We start from the raw sequence: 16,830 nt of genomic DNA, 5'->3' as shown, positions 1-16,830 counted from the left end.
GAAGAAATCACAGTCCTACAGCTGTCCATAATTTATTTATTATCGAATCATGTTTCACCGGTTGAGGATTCTGAAAATTCTTGTTCAATGGATCAATGAGGACAAGCACGTAGTAAGCTACTGAGAAAAACTAATAATACTAATAATAGGAAAAAAATAGTCCTGTGAGCAATTAATTTGATATCGCACCTTAGGATCCTGGCGACTATCATATGACACAGTCAATGATCTCATGCCGGCTCTAGATGACATTGACAGTCGCGAGCGACTAAAAAGACACTATGGGCGTAAAACTAAGCTGTATTATATAATAAAATGTCAAAAAAATTACTTCATAGACTCATCCACAGCGTCATGGTTTTCTTTGCTCGGTGTAATGGCGGGAATTTCTTGTGGTTCTTCATCAATGATGGATTGTTCCATAACGCTGGATCGATTCAAAATCGGTGAAACGACTTGTGAAACATCTGCGCCAACAATCTCCTAAATAATGAAGGTTTAAAGTACAGAAAAAAGTATGGAATTCGCCTACCTTCTCAGTGCAAGGAATAACTCCAACCCGTAATGAATTCCCAATCAGGCTTGCGTTACGCGAAATAGCTTGCCGGGCATGCACTGGGCAAGAATAACGAATATGCATCCAATTTCCTCGACTGGGTACCTACAAACAGAAGATAACAAGTCATCGAAATGAGAAACTCCTGGAAATTTTGTCAGATGAAAAAACTTTAAATAATTAAACAACTATTAAATGACCAGAAAAGCAATGCAAATGCAAATTAGTGGACAAAAATTAGCAGTTAGACAAATATATAGAGAATATGTGGGCGTCTACCTGATGGCTGACTATTTCCCCATGTCGCGAAAAATATTTGAGGACATTTGCTGCTTGCTCAGGCGGGAATCCATACACAGTGACCCAAGTATCCGCTGCTGTCTGTAAGGAATCTGTAGCCGGCTTTGATGCTCCAGCGACCGAAAACGGCGAATCTGATGCTGTGATGCTCATTGATCGACGCGGTACCTTCCGTACCGGTTCAATATCATCTCTCATCGAGCGCAGAGGCGGTGCTACAAAAAAGAAACGTCTGAAAACATAAACGTGGGGAAGAACTGCTGAATAATGAACCTGGGCTGAGCGTTCCCGACGGAGTAAACGGTCCAGAGGCTTGGCTAGATAGAGATTTGAGATTTGGTCGAGAGGTATCATGAGGATGCGATCGTTCTTGTACCAAAGCTGGAGACCAGTGAACGGATTTTCCACTATTACTTGCAGTTTCGCCTTAAAAGCATACCTATATATAAAGAAAGAAGTACAAAAAAGAGTGGTTATAAAGCAAGTACGAATTTACATAACTACGAGGTTTTTCACCTCTTAATTGACTTGGAATCGGAGAAGCAAATATATCATTCGAAGGAGCACTCTGTCCAGAATAAGGATTGTTGAGATCTGAAAAGCAAAAATGTTGATTTTCCGAAAAACGACTATTTCTTCAAGGAATAGCCCAAGAAAGCTGTTTATTTCTTCATCATAGACAACCGAAACTGAACTATTGCCCATGTTCGACTGTCTTTGAATCTCGGCATGTTGAAGCGTAGTTTTAAAAATTTTTTTTTAAAATTAAAAAAAAATATAAAAAAAAAAATTTTAAAAAACGGAAAAAATTTCAGCAATATCCCCCCCCAAAAAAAAAAAAAAAAAAAAAAAAAAAAAAAACCCACCAACCAAAACCACAAAAAAAAAAAAAAAAAAAGCAAACTCAATCTGCAACACTCGTGTATTAACTCCTTCACATTCCCTGGGAAACTAAGTAAAGTCGAGTGAATGAAATCATAGTCTTCTACATAAGAAATTAAATGAGTTGCGGTTTCACTCAAAGCATGTCTAGAAATGCTGGCTATCTTTCCAAAAGCTAATTTCATCTCTGCAACCCGAAACTCCTTAACATCTCCTAGGAAAGAACTGTTGCCCGACATCTCTCCACCAGAAGAATTCATGAGTTGGGTTTTTAATGTAGTGCCTGTTTCTCCTTAAAGCCGACATCTCTCCACCAGAAGAATTCAATCAATGAAATTTTGAGGAATAGCTGAAGAAACTAAAGAGTGTCCTCTTTGCATAAAGGTTTGATGCATCAAGTACGTCGGGAAACTGCTGGTCTGAGTCAGTAGATATAGTCAGAAAACTCACATGAGGGAGTCCCAGGTGCCACTGACCGCCGTTTTTGTCCAAACAAAAATGCGGGTGCTTTAGCAGGTGAGTCATCTTGGTTGTCACCGACGAACCTAAAGAGAGTAAAGAATGCGGCATAACCCTTAAACGCGAAGAAAGTTGAATAAAAGAGAAGAAAAAGACAAAATAACCTTCTATTCATTCCGGACAAAGCATCATCTGAAGGAGCTACACTCAGCGAAGATGATATCCCTGCTGAACGATTGAGTAGCGGCGAGGAATACATATCTAGAAAACAAGACTGACTAAACTTTATCTGTATAGATGAAGCACATTCAAAATTTTCTAAAAGCGACTAGAAAGAGAAAACTCCAGTTACTCATATTCAGCTTTGAAGAAAACGAAGACGAACCAATAAAATAAGATTGAATGCAAAATAATATAAGAGTTCCATCAAACGAAAAGTGAAATTTTGTCTCTAGTAGCAGGTGACAAAGGGATGACAAACGACTCCGCCTCGTAAAAATTTCACAGCGCCGATATCGAGACATGGGCGATGCTGCTCATTCGAATTGGTCAAAGTTCACCTACAAATGGTGCAAAAAGGAGAACAAATGTTTTTTTTTCTTATTATCCGAGTGTTTCTCTTAACATATATTGAATGTTATGGGGAAATACCGATGATTTACTTTAAAAAGTCGATAGTTGGATTTATGTGAAGTTGGCAGCGGCAGTAGCGGTATTCTTTAGCATTTAGAAACTAGTACAAATTCATTGACATCCTTGAAAAGACCATCAAAACATGAGTAATTTTGCGCTCCAAGCACTTCCACGAACAAAACAGAAGCAGCTCACAATGGACAAAATCCCAAGAACTCTAATTAGTTCTGAACAACTCCTTTATTGCTTTGAAATACCTTGCAGATACATAGAAGACAGAAAACTCAATGAAAAAAAAAACACGAGCGTTAACGAAAGGAAAAAAAAAACCGAAGTTCTGAACAAATAACAATTTTCGAACGAGTGCTGTGCGCGGCGGAGAATCACAGGTATTTCGGACAACTCGTCCGAGGAAACGTTCGCTGCTCCGACGATTGATTCTGCTTTCACTGGATAGGGATCATTTCGTGGATTCTTAAGGGTGTTTGGACCAAGTTTGATGTTCGTGCGCTTGTATTACTAAGCCGCTTGCTCAGATATGTCTGTCCTCCTGACTTGAAGACGAAAATGAACTGAATTCTAGATTATTTCCCACACAATCTGATTCTCGGGAACTATTCAGTTCGTCTAAATAAAACAAATAAAAAATAAACAACCGTCGGAATGTCCTTTTGCCATACAGCGATGTCTCTGGAATATGCTCTTGATATTGGTTTCTCCTATACCAGTTTTCAGAATCAATTCCAAACAGCCAGTTCAAAACATAAAAAATAAAAGCATTTAATTATTGCATGGGGTCTCGTGAACAGTTATGAATAAAACGGACAGGTTCTTGTCCGCTCGCAGAAGACCTTTAGGGCCGTAGGACAGTGCCGAGAAGACTCTTTCATGACTTTACTGTAATATAAGCACACCATTCCCATTGGTGAAGGTGACATCTTTCCTCGGGGACCTATCCGTGACCCATTCAGAGCCTTAACGGAGTTGTGCGTAATGTGAATCTGTCATGAATATCGCCAAAATCCAAAACTGACGATTACATTATAGTCCGGTCAAAACGAAGTGAAGCTTGGTGCAGCTGCGTAAGCGGCTACGCTCGAAACAGAACGGTGGGACGCAGCGGTTGGGATCGAGATGGGACCATAACTAGCAGCACTCGTCGCTGTAGTTCGACTGATGTAGCGATGGTCCCACCTCGATCCCAACTCCGAATACTACCGCTGCGCTGTGGGCGCGACCGCTTACGCAACCACACCGAGCTTCAGGTCGTTTTGGCCAAGACATAGACGATGGTGAAAAACTTCAAACTTCGCTTGTACCTTCTGCCCCAGTTGTCCCATCCTGAGATCACGTGGTCTACATCTTGACAATCCCCTTCCTTTTTCAAACATTTGACTTTGGTAAAATATTTACTACCTTCCGGGATCTGATACATTTTTCTGTTCTCTTTTACTCACTTTTACAGTTTGATTAATGTCCCACCCCTAACAAAACACCTTGCGCAATGGTGACAAAATTCTGATGGTTTTGAAATGACTGTAAACATAAGGTAAAGAATGTGATTCTCCAGGAGCCTGATCATTTGATGAGTGTATTCTTGTTATTTTGTAACGGTAACTTCCGCATTGTTTTCACTTACCTTTATGTAACAGAGATAACACGACAACACAGACTACACAGACACTTATTCTTGTGCGAATGAAAGTGACAACGAACGCCCAAGCAGACATAGGCACTTGCTCGATATCGCATTACTCAGCGGTAAATTGATGTATTAATGATTCTACGGTCTAGAACATTGTGAAAGAGAGAAATTTCACTTGCTTGGTGCAGGTGCAGCATTCCATCTCGGTGAAAATCTTTTAGGACCAGAAAAAAAGGCTAAATCTTGGCTTATAGTCAGTACAGGGAAGGATTACTTTATAACAACGCATACGAGGCAAAAATGAAATCTTTGCACAGTTCTTAGGTTGCAACGTCAATTTGGATTTGCATTCAGTGCGTTACACGTGTCCATAATTCGTTGCTTGACTTCCTTGAGTTCTTCTGGTGTCAGGTGATCGCTGACTATATCAAAGTCGCCATCGTCTATGAACTTGGAAGAGTTACTTCGTGTCTAAAAGAGAGATATTAATCAAAAGCCAGTCGGAAGAATGATACAAAGTGAACCGAACCAAATTCTGAAGTAATGAGTGAGAATGATGGAATAATACTCGCAAGTCTAAACGAATTTCAGAGGAAATTTCGCTGGAGGGAATTGTAATGTCCTCTCATTATGAAAAGATTTAACGTACTTCGCAGGGACGAAATTTCGGAGATTAGAAGTAGCTATCCACTTACAGTCGGGTCAAAATGAACTAAAGACTGGTGCAACTGTGCATTTGGCTGCTCTCGAAGTTCCTTGGTGGGACCCTTTTCATCGCTACAGTCCAGAGTCTTCGACGTTCTCACCTTCACAAACTCGCAGTGTAATCTATTAGTTTCTGATTCCGCTGTGAAAGTACGTTGTGAGAGGTTGTGGAAATTTAAAATGGAAATTCAATTAAAAATCATTCCAGGCTTACGAACGCGTATTTATCTAGCCTATACAATCACTTACAGAGGGTAACCGATGTATCAAACCAGTGTTTCTATCCTCTCAGACAATTGTACCACCAATTTATTGACCCCAAAATGACGAAATGCTTGGTTGGCACCAGGCCGGTTTCAAACCATTGAGTTTAAAATCTTTAATTACAGATGAACTAATAAAGAGCTGTAAAAGTAAAAGCTAAGGTGACACTAGAGTCTTTGGAACTTGCTACATACTCCGAAAGTTCAGCAATGGAAGCAGCATCTATTTGCTAACATCAAACACCCAACATACAGACGTTTCAGCATTTTGTCTTCACAATTCAAGCAGGTCACCTGCGCTTTGACAGTATTTTTTAGCAGCTCGATTACCGTATTAGTTCGTGAACCACCAAGATATAGCGTACTAGTTACTAGGAGGAGAAAACTGGCATAACTTCTTTAATGAGTGCAGTCACCGCTGTTTATAATGACACGAGCGATCGTAACGTATTGGCAGCACGTTTTTCGGGCCAACACGCATTCTGCGATATGCCCTGCTCCAACCAAATGCGCATCGCGGTCGTGCGACGTTCCTACATAAATCTGCACAGAGTTGTCGTTGTATCAGTAAAGCAGCGTACGTGTCTTTCTACCCCATCTCTCGTTTCGGAGTATATTCGCGCACATAACCGGATAAGAATCAACTTACACCAAGGTAAATGATAGGTTGTTTATGCAACGGATCGACTTCAACGTCTCTTTTCAGCCGTATGGTAGCAACCATTGGCTGTTCTTCAGCTGAGTCTTCCGCAAGTGTACCATTCATTTCACCTTCCTCCTATAATGAAAAAAAAATCTTTCTATTTCTTCGAGATCGTCCTTAATATTGCCGTGATATTTAAACAAATCCATGCAATGTTCGGGTCATTTTCGCTTTCGAAAATTTAGTTCAACACGTACTCGCGTACACTTTCTGGTATGAAAAAGTCGTGGAAATTCAACAGAATTGATTAGATACCCCAATACAAGCAACTTCTTCTGCATTGAGTTCTTATCTTCTTCAAAACAAGAAGATTTTTATTTGTTTACCAAGCGACAACCTGGACCAACTACGTCTACGTGCACCTCATTCAAGTGAAACGACACATGCCAAACCATCAGTTCAAATCACAGCACGACAAATTACCGTCACCTTACAAACAAGTCTCTTCTTATGATTTCTTCTGTAGATGACCCATGGAGAGACGACTGCGACGAAAAGTAATACGATAAAAATGGTACGCATCTGAAATTTACCACATAATTGAGTACAAAAGTTGAGCTGGCGATGCTTACATCTAAGAATCTCAAGTTTATTCGGTTTCTGCGAAGGTCTGGACACTGATCAAAACTTTACCCACATTGCTAGAAGAATGAATAACACTGATTCGCACACATTCATAGTTCTATTCTCACCGAAATTTAAATTAAGGTTTTAAAAAATCCATTACCTATTTTGGGACCAGATCTACACTTAGATACAAGTTAGTGTGAAACGCTAGCACCGTTATTGCATCTGAATTTGTGATTATCGTTCTAGAAAATAAAAGGATCATATCGTAGAGGTTACAGTCACTTTTTCCATACTACTGAAATAAGTTAAACGATTATCACAAAAGAGAAGCAAAAAAACCGCTGAATTATCGAGAAGAGTAGTGAGAGATTGTACAGAAAACCAGCGTAACGCCCGAATGAGGTAGCCGGGCTGGAGCAGTCTGCGTGTTTTTGACTTGACTAATCCATCTTGTGCACTAATCGCTCGACAAGGTCCTTTTTCCAACAAAGACGACGCGGAGGTTAGTCGTGTCGCGATCAAAGACAGTAATCGTTGGCGATGGCTCGCATAATTGCGTGCTGTTTACCTTGGAACCAGAAAATAAGCAACTGCAAACGAGGATACAGTTCTAACGAAGAAAATGTCAGGCTCGCAAAGAAAAAATGGTCTCAACAAACCTCGATCTCCCTCCTTTTTGCATTTTTCCGAATTGTTCCATATAGACCAATCCATCCGTGCAAGCTAGTGTTAAAATGTAAAATGTAGTTGAGGAATGGGGCACTCAGTGGCGCCTTCATTTCCAGACGCTATATCTTACTTTTCCTGTTACTAACTTTAGCTTACACGTCATATATCCTCTAAAACTAATGCTTATGTCTTAGGAAACCGTTTTAGATATTTATTTCCAGAAATAAGAGCGCCACTGAGTGCCTCCGCCAACTACATTTTACCCGTGTTCTGTCAGCTAGACCTTTGAACTTTACAACAACAATCTCTGCATGCCAAACCACAAAAAAGCACAACTGGAAATTCAGTTCCTGTCGTGGTATATTCCCAACCGCTACGCTGTACTGCGCCGCTTCGGGCGCTGCCGCTTGCGCAATAATCCGCGCTTCATGTTGACCCAACCATACTTTTATTAATGCACTGAAGATCACTAAACTGGTCGAACTAAAATCTAATAAAATGAAATAGAATAGATAACCAGATTTATGTTTGAATAAATCCAGTCTTTCTCAGGTAGTTCATCTCTTAGGCTGTTCCATCACGACTATAATTTATATTATTGAAATTACGTGAGTGAACTAGTGTCCGTGGTCTGTAGGAAATTTGTGCCAAGCCCGTTTCGATCACGCGTGTTTGCTCGATAAAGATATGAACCACCTAGCTGGATAGTGAAATAGCAATAGTAGTGTGTGCAACCGCATCACACTGTAGTAGAGTCACAACGAAATGAAGCACGGCGGCTGCGTAAGCCCTCGAAGCGGGGCGGTGGAGAGAGCGGCTGGAATTAAGATGGGACCATCGCGAACTACATCAATCAACGTTGTTCGAAGGGGTCCTCATTCGATCCTAACCTACGCTACGCTCCACCGCACCGCTTCAAGCGCAACCGCTTACGCAACTGCACCGTGATTCATGTCGTTTTGACTCTACTACATTGTGATGCGGTTGCACACACTACTACTACTATTTTACTACCCAACCAGGTGGCTCATATTTATATCGAGCAAACACGCGTGATTGAAACGGGGTTGGCATAAATTTTCTACCAACCACGGACACTAGTCCAAACACGAAATTTCAATCTACGAACAACTTTCAGACAGACAGGCGAGTAGTGAGGCAAGTAAGAAGAAATGTGCCTTGATCTGACCATGATCATTTAATGGTGTGAATTTGAAAACAATATAGTACCACGTAGAATGGTGAATATAGTCGGGTCAAAACTACATGAAGCCCACCACTCATCGCTGCAGTTCGTGTTGGTCCCGTATCGACCCCAACCACTGCATCTACCGCGCGCCTTCGAGCGAAGCCACTTACACAACACCCCGGTTCACTTCGCTTTGACCTGACTATAGAGCGCTTGACTCCAGTATGGAAAATGCACATTTGAGAGAGTAGCTACAAGTGAAGTTCGACTGAAGTTTTTCACCATCATCTATAGCTTGGTCGAAACGACCTGAAGCTCGGTGCACTTGCATAAGCGGCACTGTGGAGCTGCGGTTGGAATCGCAGTGAGACCATCGCTTGTTTCATTCCGGTAACTATAAATTCCCATTACAATCGGGTCAAAACGTCCTTAACGTAATCTTTACCAGCTCAACTCGTCGCTGCAGTCTGAGTCTTAAGCTAGCGACGGTCCAACCTCAACCGTGCCGATTCGCGCGCATCTTACGGAACTGCACCGTGCTTCATGTCGTTTTAATTTGATTATATAACAAGGTAAAAGCAAGAACAACCAACACCACTACCGACTGACAAATTTGATTGCAGGTATGGTGATAAAAAGGATGGATAACCCAAACTGCCTTGTCTATCAGGCTTTCCTCCAGAATCAAGAAACTTTTTTATTACTGTGTGATGCATATAAATTTAAAGGCATCACCCCACGAATCTGACGTAATGTGGATTTCCGATGGTCAAACACTATACAGGATCGTAGATTACATTGGATTCCGCTCATTTCTTCCTAATCGCCGTGAAAAACGGCACGGAAGATGCGGCTTTGAGCGTTCCGGAGCGCTATTTTCTACATCGAGTTTTATTGGAGCGTGTCAGTCCTGTGCACGCGCCGCATCTTTCGGGCCGTTTTTTTTTACGGCAATTAGGAAGAAATGGACGGAATCACCCTCCTCCCGATAGTCCACAACCTCGATGCCTTTAAAACCTATGGACAGGTTGCTGGTCTCTAGTCCCATCAGTTTTAGGAGAACGTTGCGACCTCCGGTAGTAGACAAGTGGAGCTTCTTTGTTGGGGGCGACTCCAAACCGTCTCCATCGCACCTTCCAGTCACTTGATTGCAAGTTTTTGCCCGGAATGACGTGCTGGATTCAATAGTATTATGAGCCGATCTTGGCACAGCAGAAACTGGAGTCCATCCCCTGAATCCACGTTTGTCTCAGGGCTGGCACAAGGTCCTTTAGCCCCCTATCCTCCACCGGGGGACGCGTCACGTACCTTTGCGACTAACCGTGTGTGATTCCTCTAATGGGCGAGATCCGTGGATATATATGTGTATGTTTGCGTACCCGATCCGAAATTCTCTGTCACACAAACATATGTTCCTTGTTAAAACCGCCTTTCAACTGTTCATGATTTCTTCGCATCCCTCACACCCGTACTCACGTAACGAGGATGGGTCGAAGAATCTGAGGCACACCCTTTGTTTCGAACCCTAGCAGAGCAGGAGCGGAATGCCTTTCAGACCGCTCGAATGCTCTGGAGTATGTTTCGAACAATTACATGTGTAGCACATATCATTCACCTTCCAAACCACGACAACCAACTCGGAGGAGACCATTCCACACGTCACTGGTTAGTGAACAGTCGTCCTTCGCTCCTTCGCACTGCTTCGCCCTCTTTCGCGCGACATACGTGAGAACTCGTCCTCGACTGACAATACTTCCTTATTCCTTATGTAGTGAAGATAGTTCTTAGTGAAAAATTCGCATTATCTTCAAAATTAATTCCATTGGGCCGAGGAGATTTCTCTCCGCATATAAACCTGAGTAGATGCTTCAACGAGGATTCCTGGCAACTACGAGCGGGAGAGATGTGGACGAGTTTATACGCAGCAGGAGTGCTCTGACCGCGGGAAGTTTTTAGATTTGATTTTGGATCCATTTCAGTACTTTTAGTACTGCTATTTTTTGTCCGTTTTAGTTTTTAGTGGGTTAACTTTGGTTTCAGTTTGTAGATATCCAAAGTTTCAAAGATCGTTCAATGGGGTATCTGCTTGAGTAGATCATGCCTAAGATTAATTCGATCGATTCAGTCATAGAACACAAGTACCCGATTAGGGTTGTTACTTTTTCCCTCGGGGATCCTCCTAGCTATCTATTCTTCTTTTCTTGTCATGTATCTTATTTTGCTGCGGTGCTTATCTCTTCTTTTCTTTCTTTTTTTTTTTTGGAAATACGATGTTACACGGACGAGGAATGCATTATTCCAAGGTGTGTAACATTTATTTGTTCGCGCAATTTCTATAAATCATATTACTCTGCATTACCATATGTCTATGTCTACTTCCGTTCCAATTTATTTTGAAATCTCTATTTGAATCCTGCATTGCTGACACAGCATTTAGATCAGTTTCTCTGCCATCTTTACTCCTGAAAGAGCTACCGATTGCAATGTTTGATTAATGACACCTGCAGGTGTTTTCTTTTTGTTACTTCACAGTTCTCATTAATTCTTTTGAGGAGAAAGATGGAAGTCGTGGACGAAGAAGTTGCGCGTCTGGATGCTATGCTTGCCGCACTCCATGAGCCCTTGAAAAATCCAGCACCTCGCGGAAAGGTTGGCGCGTTAGAAGTGCTTGATGTAGTTTCCTCTTTTGGTGACCTTATATAATTTCCTATTTTCCTTACTACGTATGGTTGCAGCTTATTTTGGATTCTCGTCAAGGTAGACTTCTTCATGTTAACGAAAGTGTAATAAGTCGCCGTTATAGCGCTGATTCAACCCTAAACAGGACAGCTGAAGAGTCTATTGTGAGTTTGTCGCACATTTTTCTTGTTTAAAGTGCTCTCTATTATTTTCTCTATTTTCTGGGTACGAATTACTAAAATGTCGCTTAAGGCTAAAACTTCGCCTTTTGCTACTTCCGTGCGAGAAGATCGTAGATTGACCGCCGCTGATCGTCGAAAGCAGCAACGCGAGCGCCTCCGTGAACGTCAAGATGAATACAATAAGGTAAGAATGGCACTGTTAACTTTTTCCTTGACTCATCTTGATATCAATAATTTGAATCCCTAAATTAATTTTGCTGAGATTTCTCCGTCTTTCTGCAAATTCGCAAATTTCAGCAGGAGATGGCGCTAGGGGGACACTACGACGTGTTCAAAGATCCGTATCCTGAATTTGAGGATAGAATTTCTGTGAAAAAGGACTCTACCTTGGAGACGGATGAAGAATCCCAAGTGGAGGAGCCTGGTGCTCCAGCTGCGTCAGGTTTGCGACCAAATTTGATCTAGCTAACAAAGTCCATAGTTTTTACAAGTTGTACTTTCGTAGACTCTCAAATGTCTGTCGAATATGTGGATAATGAAGACGAAGAGAATGTACCTCGATCGTCTCAAGGGCGGAAAGGGGAGGGATGTTCGACACCGCGATGCACTGCCAACAACACCCTAGCGCCGTTAAGAGCAATTGATGTTTCTGCTGTTACATCTTTCGATGCAGGTCCAAATGAGGTAACTTGATTCTAGCGAATATGTGTATTTTGTGTTGCAGCTCACTATCAATCATACCTACGAATCTATAGCTGCAACGGCACGTAAATTGTCTTTTTGGTTTCGCAAATCTCGTTGTGAGCTCATGAATTTCCCGGCAACCGATTATTTTCATGCAATGCAGGCTCAAATCAGGGCACTGTTTGACATCACTAGGATGTAGATATCTGTAAACGTTTTTAAGTTTAGTTCAGATATCTTATTCAGATTCCTCTTGTTTTGGAATCTAAGAAGAAGATTATGGGGTCGTCAGTGCATGAGAAAAAGAAAGCGAATTCACCACCAGTTATAGGTGAGTTTAGCCTATATCAGCTTGGTACTATCCGGTGAAGTCAAGGGTGAAATGAAACCTGCAAGTAAGTTGTAGTTTCTGAATTAATGTCCAAAGAGAAGTTATAGTAGAGTCAAAACGACATGAAACACGGTACAATTGCATACGCGGTTTCTCTCGAGGCGGTGTGGTGGAGCGTAGCGGTTAGGAGCGCACTGGAACTTGCTGGCACCACCCATCGCTGCGGTTTGCAATGTTCCCACCTCGGTCCCAACTGTTGCCTCCACAGCTCCGTTTCGAGCGTGCGTGCTAATGCACCGTGCGTCATGTCGTTTTGACCCGACTATATCTTGAGGGTCAATCACATGATAGGATTTCTAAAACAGAAGGGAGGGGGAGTCCTATCGACATTACCTAGAAGACTAGGGAAGAGAACGTGTATTCGCCCTCAGCCCTCACAGTTATAACTAACCATCTAAGGATCGGTCCTAACTGGAGCCTTTTTTTCCGTAAAAGAAAACAAAATTGAAAAGTATGCTGAGCAAATTGTTGTGCTCACAGATTCGTTCACAATCATGTTCTTCATTAGTTGTTCATTGCTCGACAATTGCAACACGCGGTCAAAAGTTGGACCTCCACTGAATATAGTTTCTGACCACTCGCAGGTTATGCTAATACTTAACATCGAAAATAATCGGCCAAGAGTGCTCAACTGATGTGAATTTCGTTACATTTAGAACGACTCCGGAAAATAAGAATTCAAGTTTGTATGGATTTGTATGACTCCGTTTATAGAATACGCTGAGTATTCTGGATTCATACAAACTTGAATTTTTGTTTTCCGGAGGTTTCCTTTCTTTTTTTAAGTCTGGACTAGTAACGTGAGGATTTTGGCAGATTAACAGGTGAAGATTCCCATTTTGTTAACACAAAGTTTGACGCTTCTTGTTCTGTCTTCCATGAGTCTATACGAAAAAGAATCTATAATTTTTCCACTTTTTCCACATTTTTAAAAATCTTTTATTTTCCCATTCAGGTTTTTGCGAAACCAAGATGGAAAAAGGAGACTGGGTGTTAGTTTAGTGTTTTTTTAGTTCTTCTAACGAAATATGTGGACAGATTTCATAACGGCTGTGCTGTATTTTTCAGAGGAAATTCAACGTTTGGGCTGTACGTGAAAATACTTCAAATTTAAACTAATTTTAAGCGAATTCGAGCACTGTCTAGCTCGTAATCAATGCAAAGTTATCCTTTTTAAGTGTTTTAGTTTTAGTTTTAAGTGTTCTGTTGTGAAGGATTTCCGCAAACAGACTCCTCATTTTCCTCTCTTTCAGAAACTGTGTTTTTCTAAACGTAGCATAATTCACATAAATTAAATCAATCACTAGTAATGTTATTAGACTCGTATTAGGTCGTAAACAGTCAGAAACAAGAGAGTACTGCTCGAATAGCTTGTTTTGTAGGGTTCGCAGTTTTTTTCTACTCTGGAAAAAAAAACTCGGCTTCTGTTAGGATCGATTTCTACCGCTACAAACGGAGTGAATCAAACAGTTAACAAACAATGCATGTATTTGCGTCATTTTTCCTGCTCCTGCTTGCTCTTTGTTCTTATGTATGCAAATAGAGGGAAAAGAAAGGAGAAAGAATCATTTTCAACTTTTTTTCCTCTTCCAGCATCAGTCAACCCTGTTTATCGTCTACGACTTTCTAAATTTCAGCAGCGTCAGAAAATGTTGTTGGTTCACCTGCTCCTGCCAACCGCACTGATCATTCGATGGATGACGTCCTATCGAGAATGCAAAAGACACCGAAACAGGCTCCGCCGCGTGCGAGAAGAACTACATTAATTGTTCCATCTGTTGGAAAGATGATGAACATTGCCGAAAATGCGCAAGAGTAAGTACTCAGAAGGATACTCTAGTAAAGAATCTTCTTCACAACTGTTTATCTATTTATCTTCAATGATGCACTTTATTTGGTTTCCTCGAATGCAACCTATTCTTTCTGTCTTCTGTTGTCGTACTTCACCAAACAAGAAAACAGAAAAAGAAATTTTTTTTCTTTTTCTGTTTTCTTGTTTGGTGAAGTAAAAGACTACTATCCTACCCACCATCCAGAGGATTTAAGTATGTTAAAAAAAGGAAAGTTTTTTTTAACATACTTGAATCCTCTGGATGGTGGGTAGGATAGTAGTCGTTACAGTTTTGTTCTGGGAACTGTCAAAGTTTGCGAGGATGTTGACTGGCTATCCTTGTCCTTTTAAATTTAAAGGCATCACCCCACGAATCTGAGGTGGTATAGATTTCAGGTGGAGTATTCTTGTACGGGATAGTAGATTATGGAGAGGGGGTGATTCCGTCCATTTCTTCCTAATTACCGTAAAAAAGCAGTCCGGAAAATGCGGCGCGTGCACAAAGCTGGCGCGCTCCAGTCGAACTCGTTGTAGAAAGTACAGCGCAGGTCGCTGGAAGCCGTATCGTTCGGGCCGTTTTTTACGGCAGTTAGAGAGAAATGGACGGAATCACCCTTCTCTCCGTAATCTACGATCCCGTATACAAATACTCCACCTGAAATCCGTACCACCTCAGATTCGTGTGGTGATGCCTTTAAGTCCCTTAGTTTAACCTATTTGTGCACAGTTCTGTTTTCGGAAGCTAGCAAAAATTCCAAGAAACTATCAGGAATTCCTTATTTTTTTCAGAGCTAGTCTTTCTGCCGAAGTGTGTGTATCTCAAGACAACAATGTTACATATACTATTCCAAAAGACGGCACATTCACTATTTGCCGAGTTGACGATAGCCTAGCACCAAACGATGGAAACAATGGAACTTATACAGTAGCTTCGGCAAAGGATGCTACATTTGTTGTTGAAACACACAAAGACGATGCCTCGAGAGCTGAACAAGCGGTAGAAGCGAACTGTTCTGGTCTTGGTCTTTCGGTACGTTAAATCACACTGATTGATAATCCAAGCCACAGATACCATTTGTCATCGATTAGTGTTTACAAACTATAGGCTCGCGTACAAAGAAACTTTTAATTTTAGGACATTGCTTGCTTTTAGATCCAGGAGAGTTCCACTCGACTTCCGACGATTATTTTTATATGATATATTCTGCATAGTTTTTAGTAAAGAATTCTTTCGTCCTTCAAATTTCTTGCAATGTAATTGCGAGCTTTATTTGTGCAAATATAACGCCTCCAGCTCTGCTTAAACTTCAAATCTTTGATATACGAGTTGATAGTAGTTCATTTTGTTCATTTTGCAGGAGGAACAACAAATTTCGTCCGAAGCCGTGTTTGCGGTGCCCGTTGTACCCACGAAGAAAAGCAAAAATGCTTCAAAGATTACTGTAGATCAAAGAGAGGAGAGGATGGTGCGGTTCCTCAGTGTTATTAGTCGTTTTATAAATATTTGTGCATTTACTTCAGAATACTTCTCAAAAGAAGAACGCTTCACTCTTAGAGATGATGGATGTTGATGTATCCTCTCCTGGCCGTGCATTATTCGCAGCTCGCCCTGCAAAGAAGGTATAATTTTAAGAATCTAATGCGGTTTTGGTATGCAAAACTGGGATATTTCAGCTGCGGCCATTGTTGAAAACTCCTGTACGAGCAAAACAGGCTCAAAATGATGGTGGGTCTACGTTCTTTTATATTCCGTGGCTCTCAGTATACTTACTGATTTGGTATCGGTCTTTCTTGCCTGCATTGGTCTTTGTATTTCGTAGTGGTATCTTTTTCCCCTCTGTAATTTTTCTTAAACTAAAAACATCTGGAACTCTAGACTAAAGGCCGTAGACCTGTCGCTTGAAACAAAACTGAGATCTATTTTTTGTACTTGTGATGCTGAATTTCACACTTTCTATTTCGTCTAAATTAATCCAACAGTACTTTTCTTTATTATATTTTCTTTGTTTACAAGGGAATTATAATAAAGAAAATTTTGTCGGTACAAATATACTGCAATTCTCTGCAGTATTATATTTTAGTCATGCTTGTTGACTCTGTGTCTTCCTCACTTTTTTCCTTTTCATGCCTAATTATAGTGGGCAGGCTGCAATCCCGCTAAAATCACTTATTGCAGATGCCATGGAAGTGTCTATTGTTATGTCTGACATTAGTCAACAACCATCGGTCAGTTCTGAAGACGGTTCAATGATTGATCCTGTGACGGATCCTAGACCAGCACAATCGACTCCAACCCGTGCTCCTGGATTTGCAAAGGGATACGGTAACATCCATATCTGTACTTGATATATTTTAGCTGCAAAGGGTTATGTCGCCTTTGATCAGGTGGTTTAAAATGACAATACGAACATAAATGAGCAGGGTTTTTACGGGTTTTCTGTTCCACTTTTTTTGCTGTTACTTCCTTGAAACCGTGTAGGTTTTGTTAC

At 41.1% G+C, this 16,830-nt stretch overlaps 3 protein-coding genes across 6 annotated transcripts; 1 reads left to right on the top strand and 2 right to left on the bottom strand.

Moving 5' to 3' along the window:
* Nucleotides 1-7: 7 nt before the first annotated feature.
* On the bottom strand, nucleotides 8-4,560 carry RB195_002921 (uncharacterized protein; the record flags this gene model as incomplete). Of its 2 annotated transcripts, XM_064200383.1 has the most annotated exons (10): nucleotides 8-70; nucleotides 190-268; nucleotides 332-483; nucleotides 533-661; nucleotides 836-1,071; nucleotides 1,130-1,282; nucleotides 1,373-1,450; nucleotides 2,189-2,283; nucleotides 2,362-2,458; nucleotides 4,470-4,560. In XM_064200383.1, the coding sequence occupies 10 exons, from the start codon at nucleotides 4,558-4,560 to the stop codon at nucleotides 8-10; spliced, it is 1,173 nt and encodes a 390-aa protein (XP_064056264.1). The 2 variants fall into 2 exon arrangements, with proteins under 2 accessions (XP_064056264.1, XP_013302916.2); XM_013447462.2 differs by lacking the exon at nucleotides 4,470-4,560 and having other exon boundaries at nucleotides 2,362-2,456.
* A 248-nt stretch (nucleotides 4,561-4,808) lies between these two features.
* Nucleotides 4,809-10,225, bottom strand: RB195_002920 (uncharacterized protein; the record flags this gene model as incomplete). 2 transcript variants are annotated; one of them, XM_064200382.1, is made up of 4 exons in its annotated part: nucleotides 4,809-4,946; nucleotides 6,093-6,221; nucleotides 6,576-6,668; nucleotides 10,190-10,225. In XM_064200382.1, the coding sequence occupies 4 exons, from the start codon at nucleotides 10,223-10,225 to the stop codon at nucleotides 4,809-4,811; spliced, it is 396 nt and encodes a 131-aa protein (XP_064056263.1). The 2 variants fall into 2 exon arrangements, with proteins under 2 accessions (XP_064056263.1, XP_013302915.2); XM_013447461.2 differs by lacking the exon at nucleotides 10,190-10,225.
* RB195_002919 (uncharacterized protein) lies at nucleotides 10,151-16,687 on the top strand (the record flags this gene model as incomplete). Of its 2 annotated transcripts, XM_064200381.1 has the most annotated exons (13): nucleotides 10,151-10,299; nucleotides 11,127-11,223; nucleotides 11,310-11,417; nucleotides 11,506-11,619; nucleotides 11,733-11,877; nucleotides 11,941-12,119; nucleotides 12,366-12,450; nucleotides 14,148-14,325; nucleotides 15,131-15,371; nucleotides 15,700-15,807; nucleotides 15,863-15,961; nucleotides 16,016-16,067; nucleotides 16,518-16,687. In XM_064200381.1, 13 exons carry the CDS (start codon nucleotides 10,151-10,153, stop codon nucleotides 16,685-16,687), a joined length of 1,725 nt encoding a protein of 574 aa, XP_064056261.1. The 2 variants fall into 2 exon arrangements, with proteins under 2 accessions (XP_064056261.1, XP_064056262.1); XM_064200380.1 differs by lacking the exon at nucleotides 10,151-10,299 and having other exon boundaries at nucleotides 11,134-11,223.
* Nucleotides 16,688-16,830: the final 143 nt, after the last annotated feature.

The sequence above is a fragment of the Necator americanus genome, chromosome IV, assembly GCF_031761385.1.
Source record: "Necator americanus strain Aroian chromosome IV, whole genome shotgun sequence".
Taxonomy (NCBI): domain Eukaryota; kingdom Metazoa; phylum Nematoda; class Chromadorea; order Rhabditida; family Ancylostomatidae; genus Necator; species Necator americanus.
This window is presented reverse-complemented; position numbering and strand designations above follow the sequence as displayed.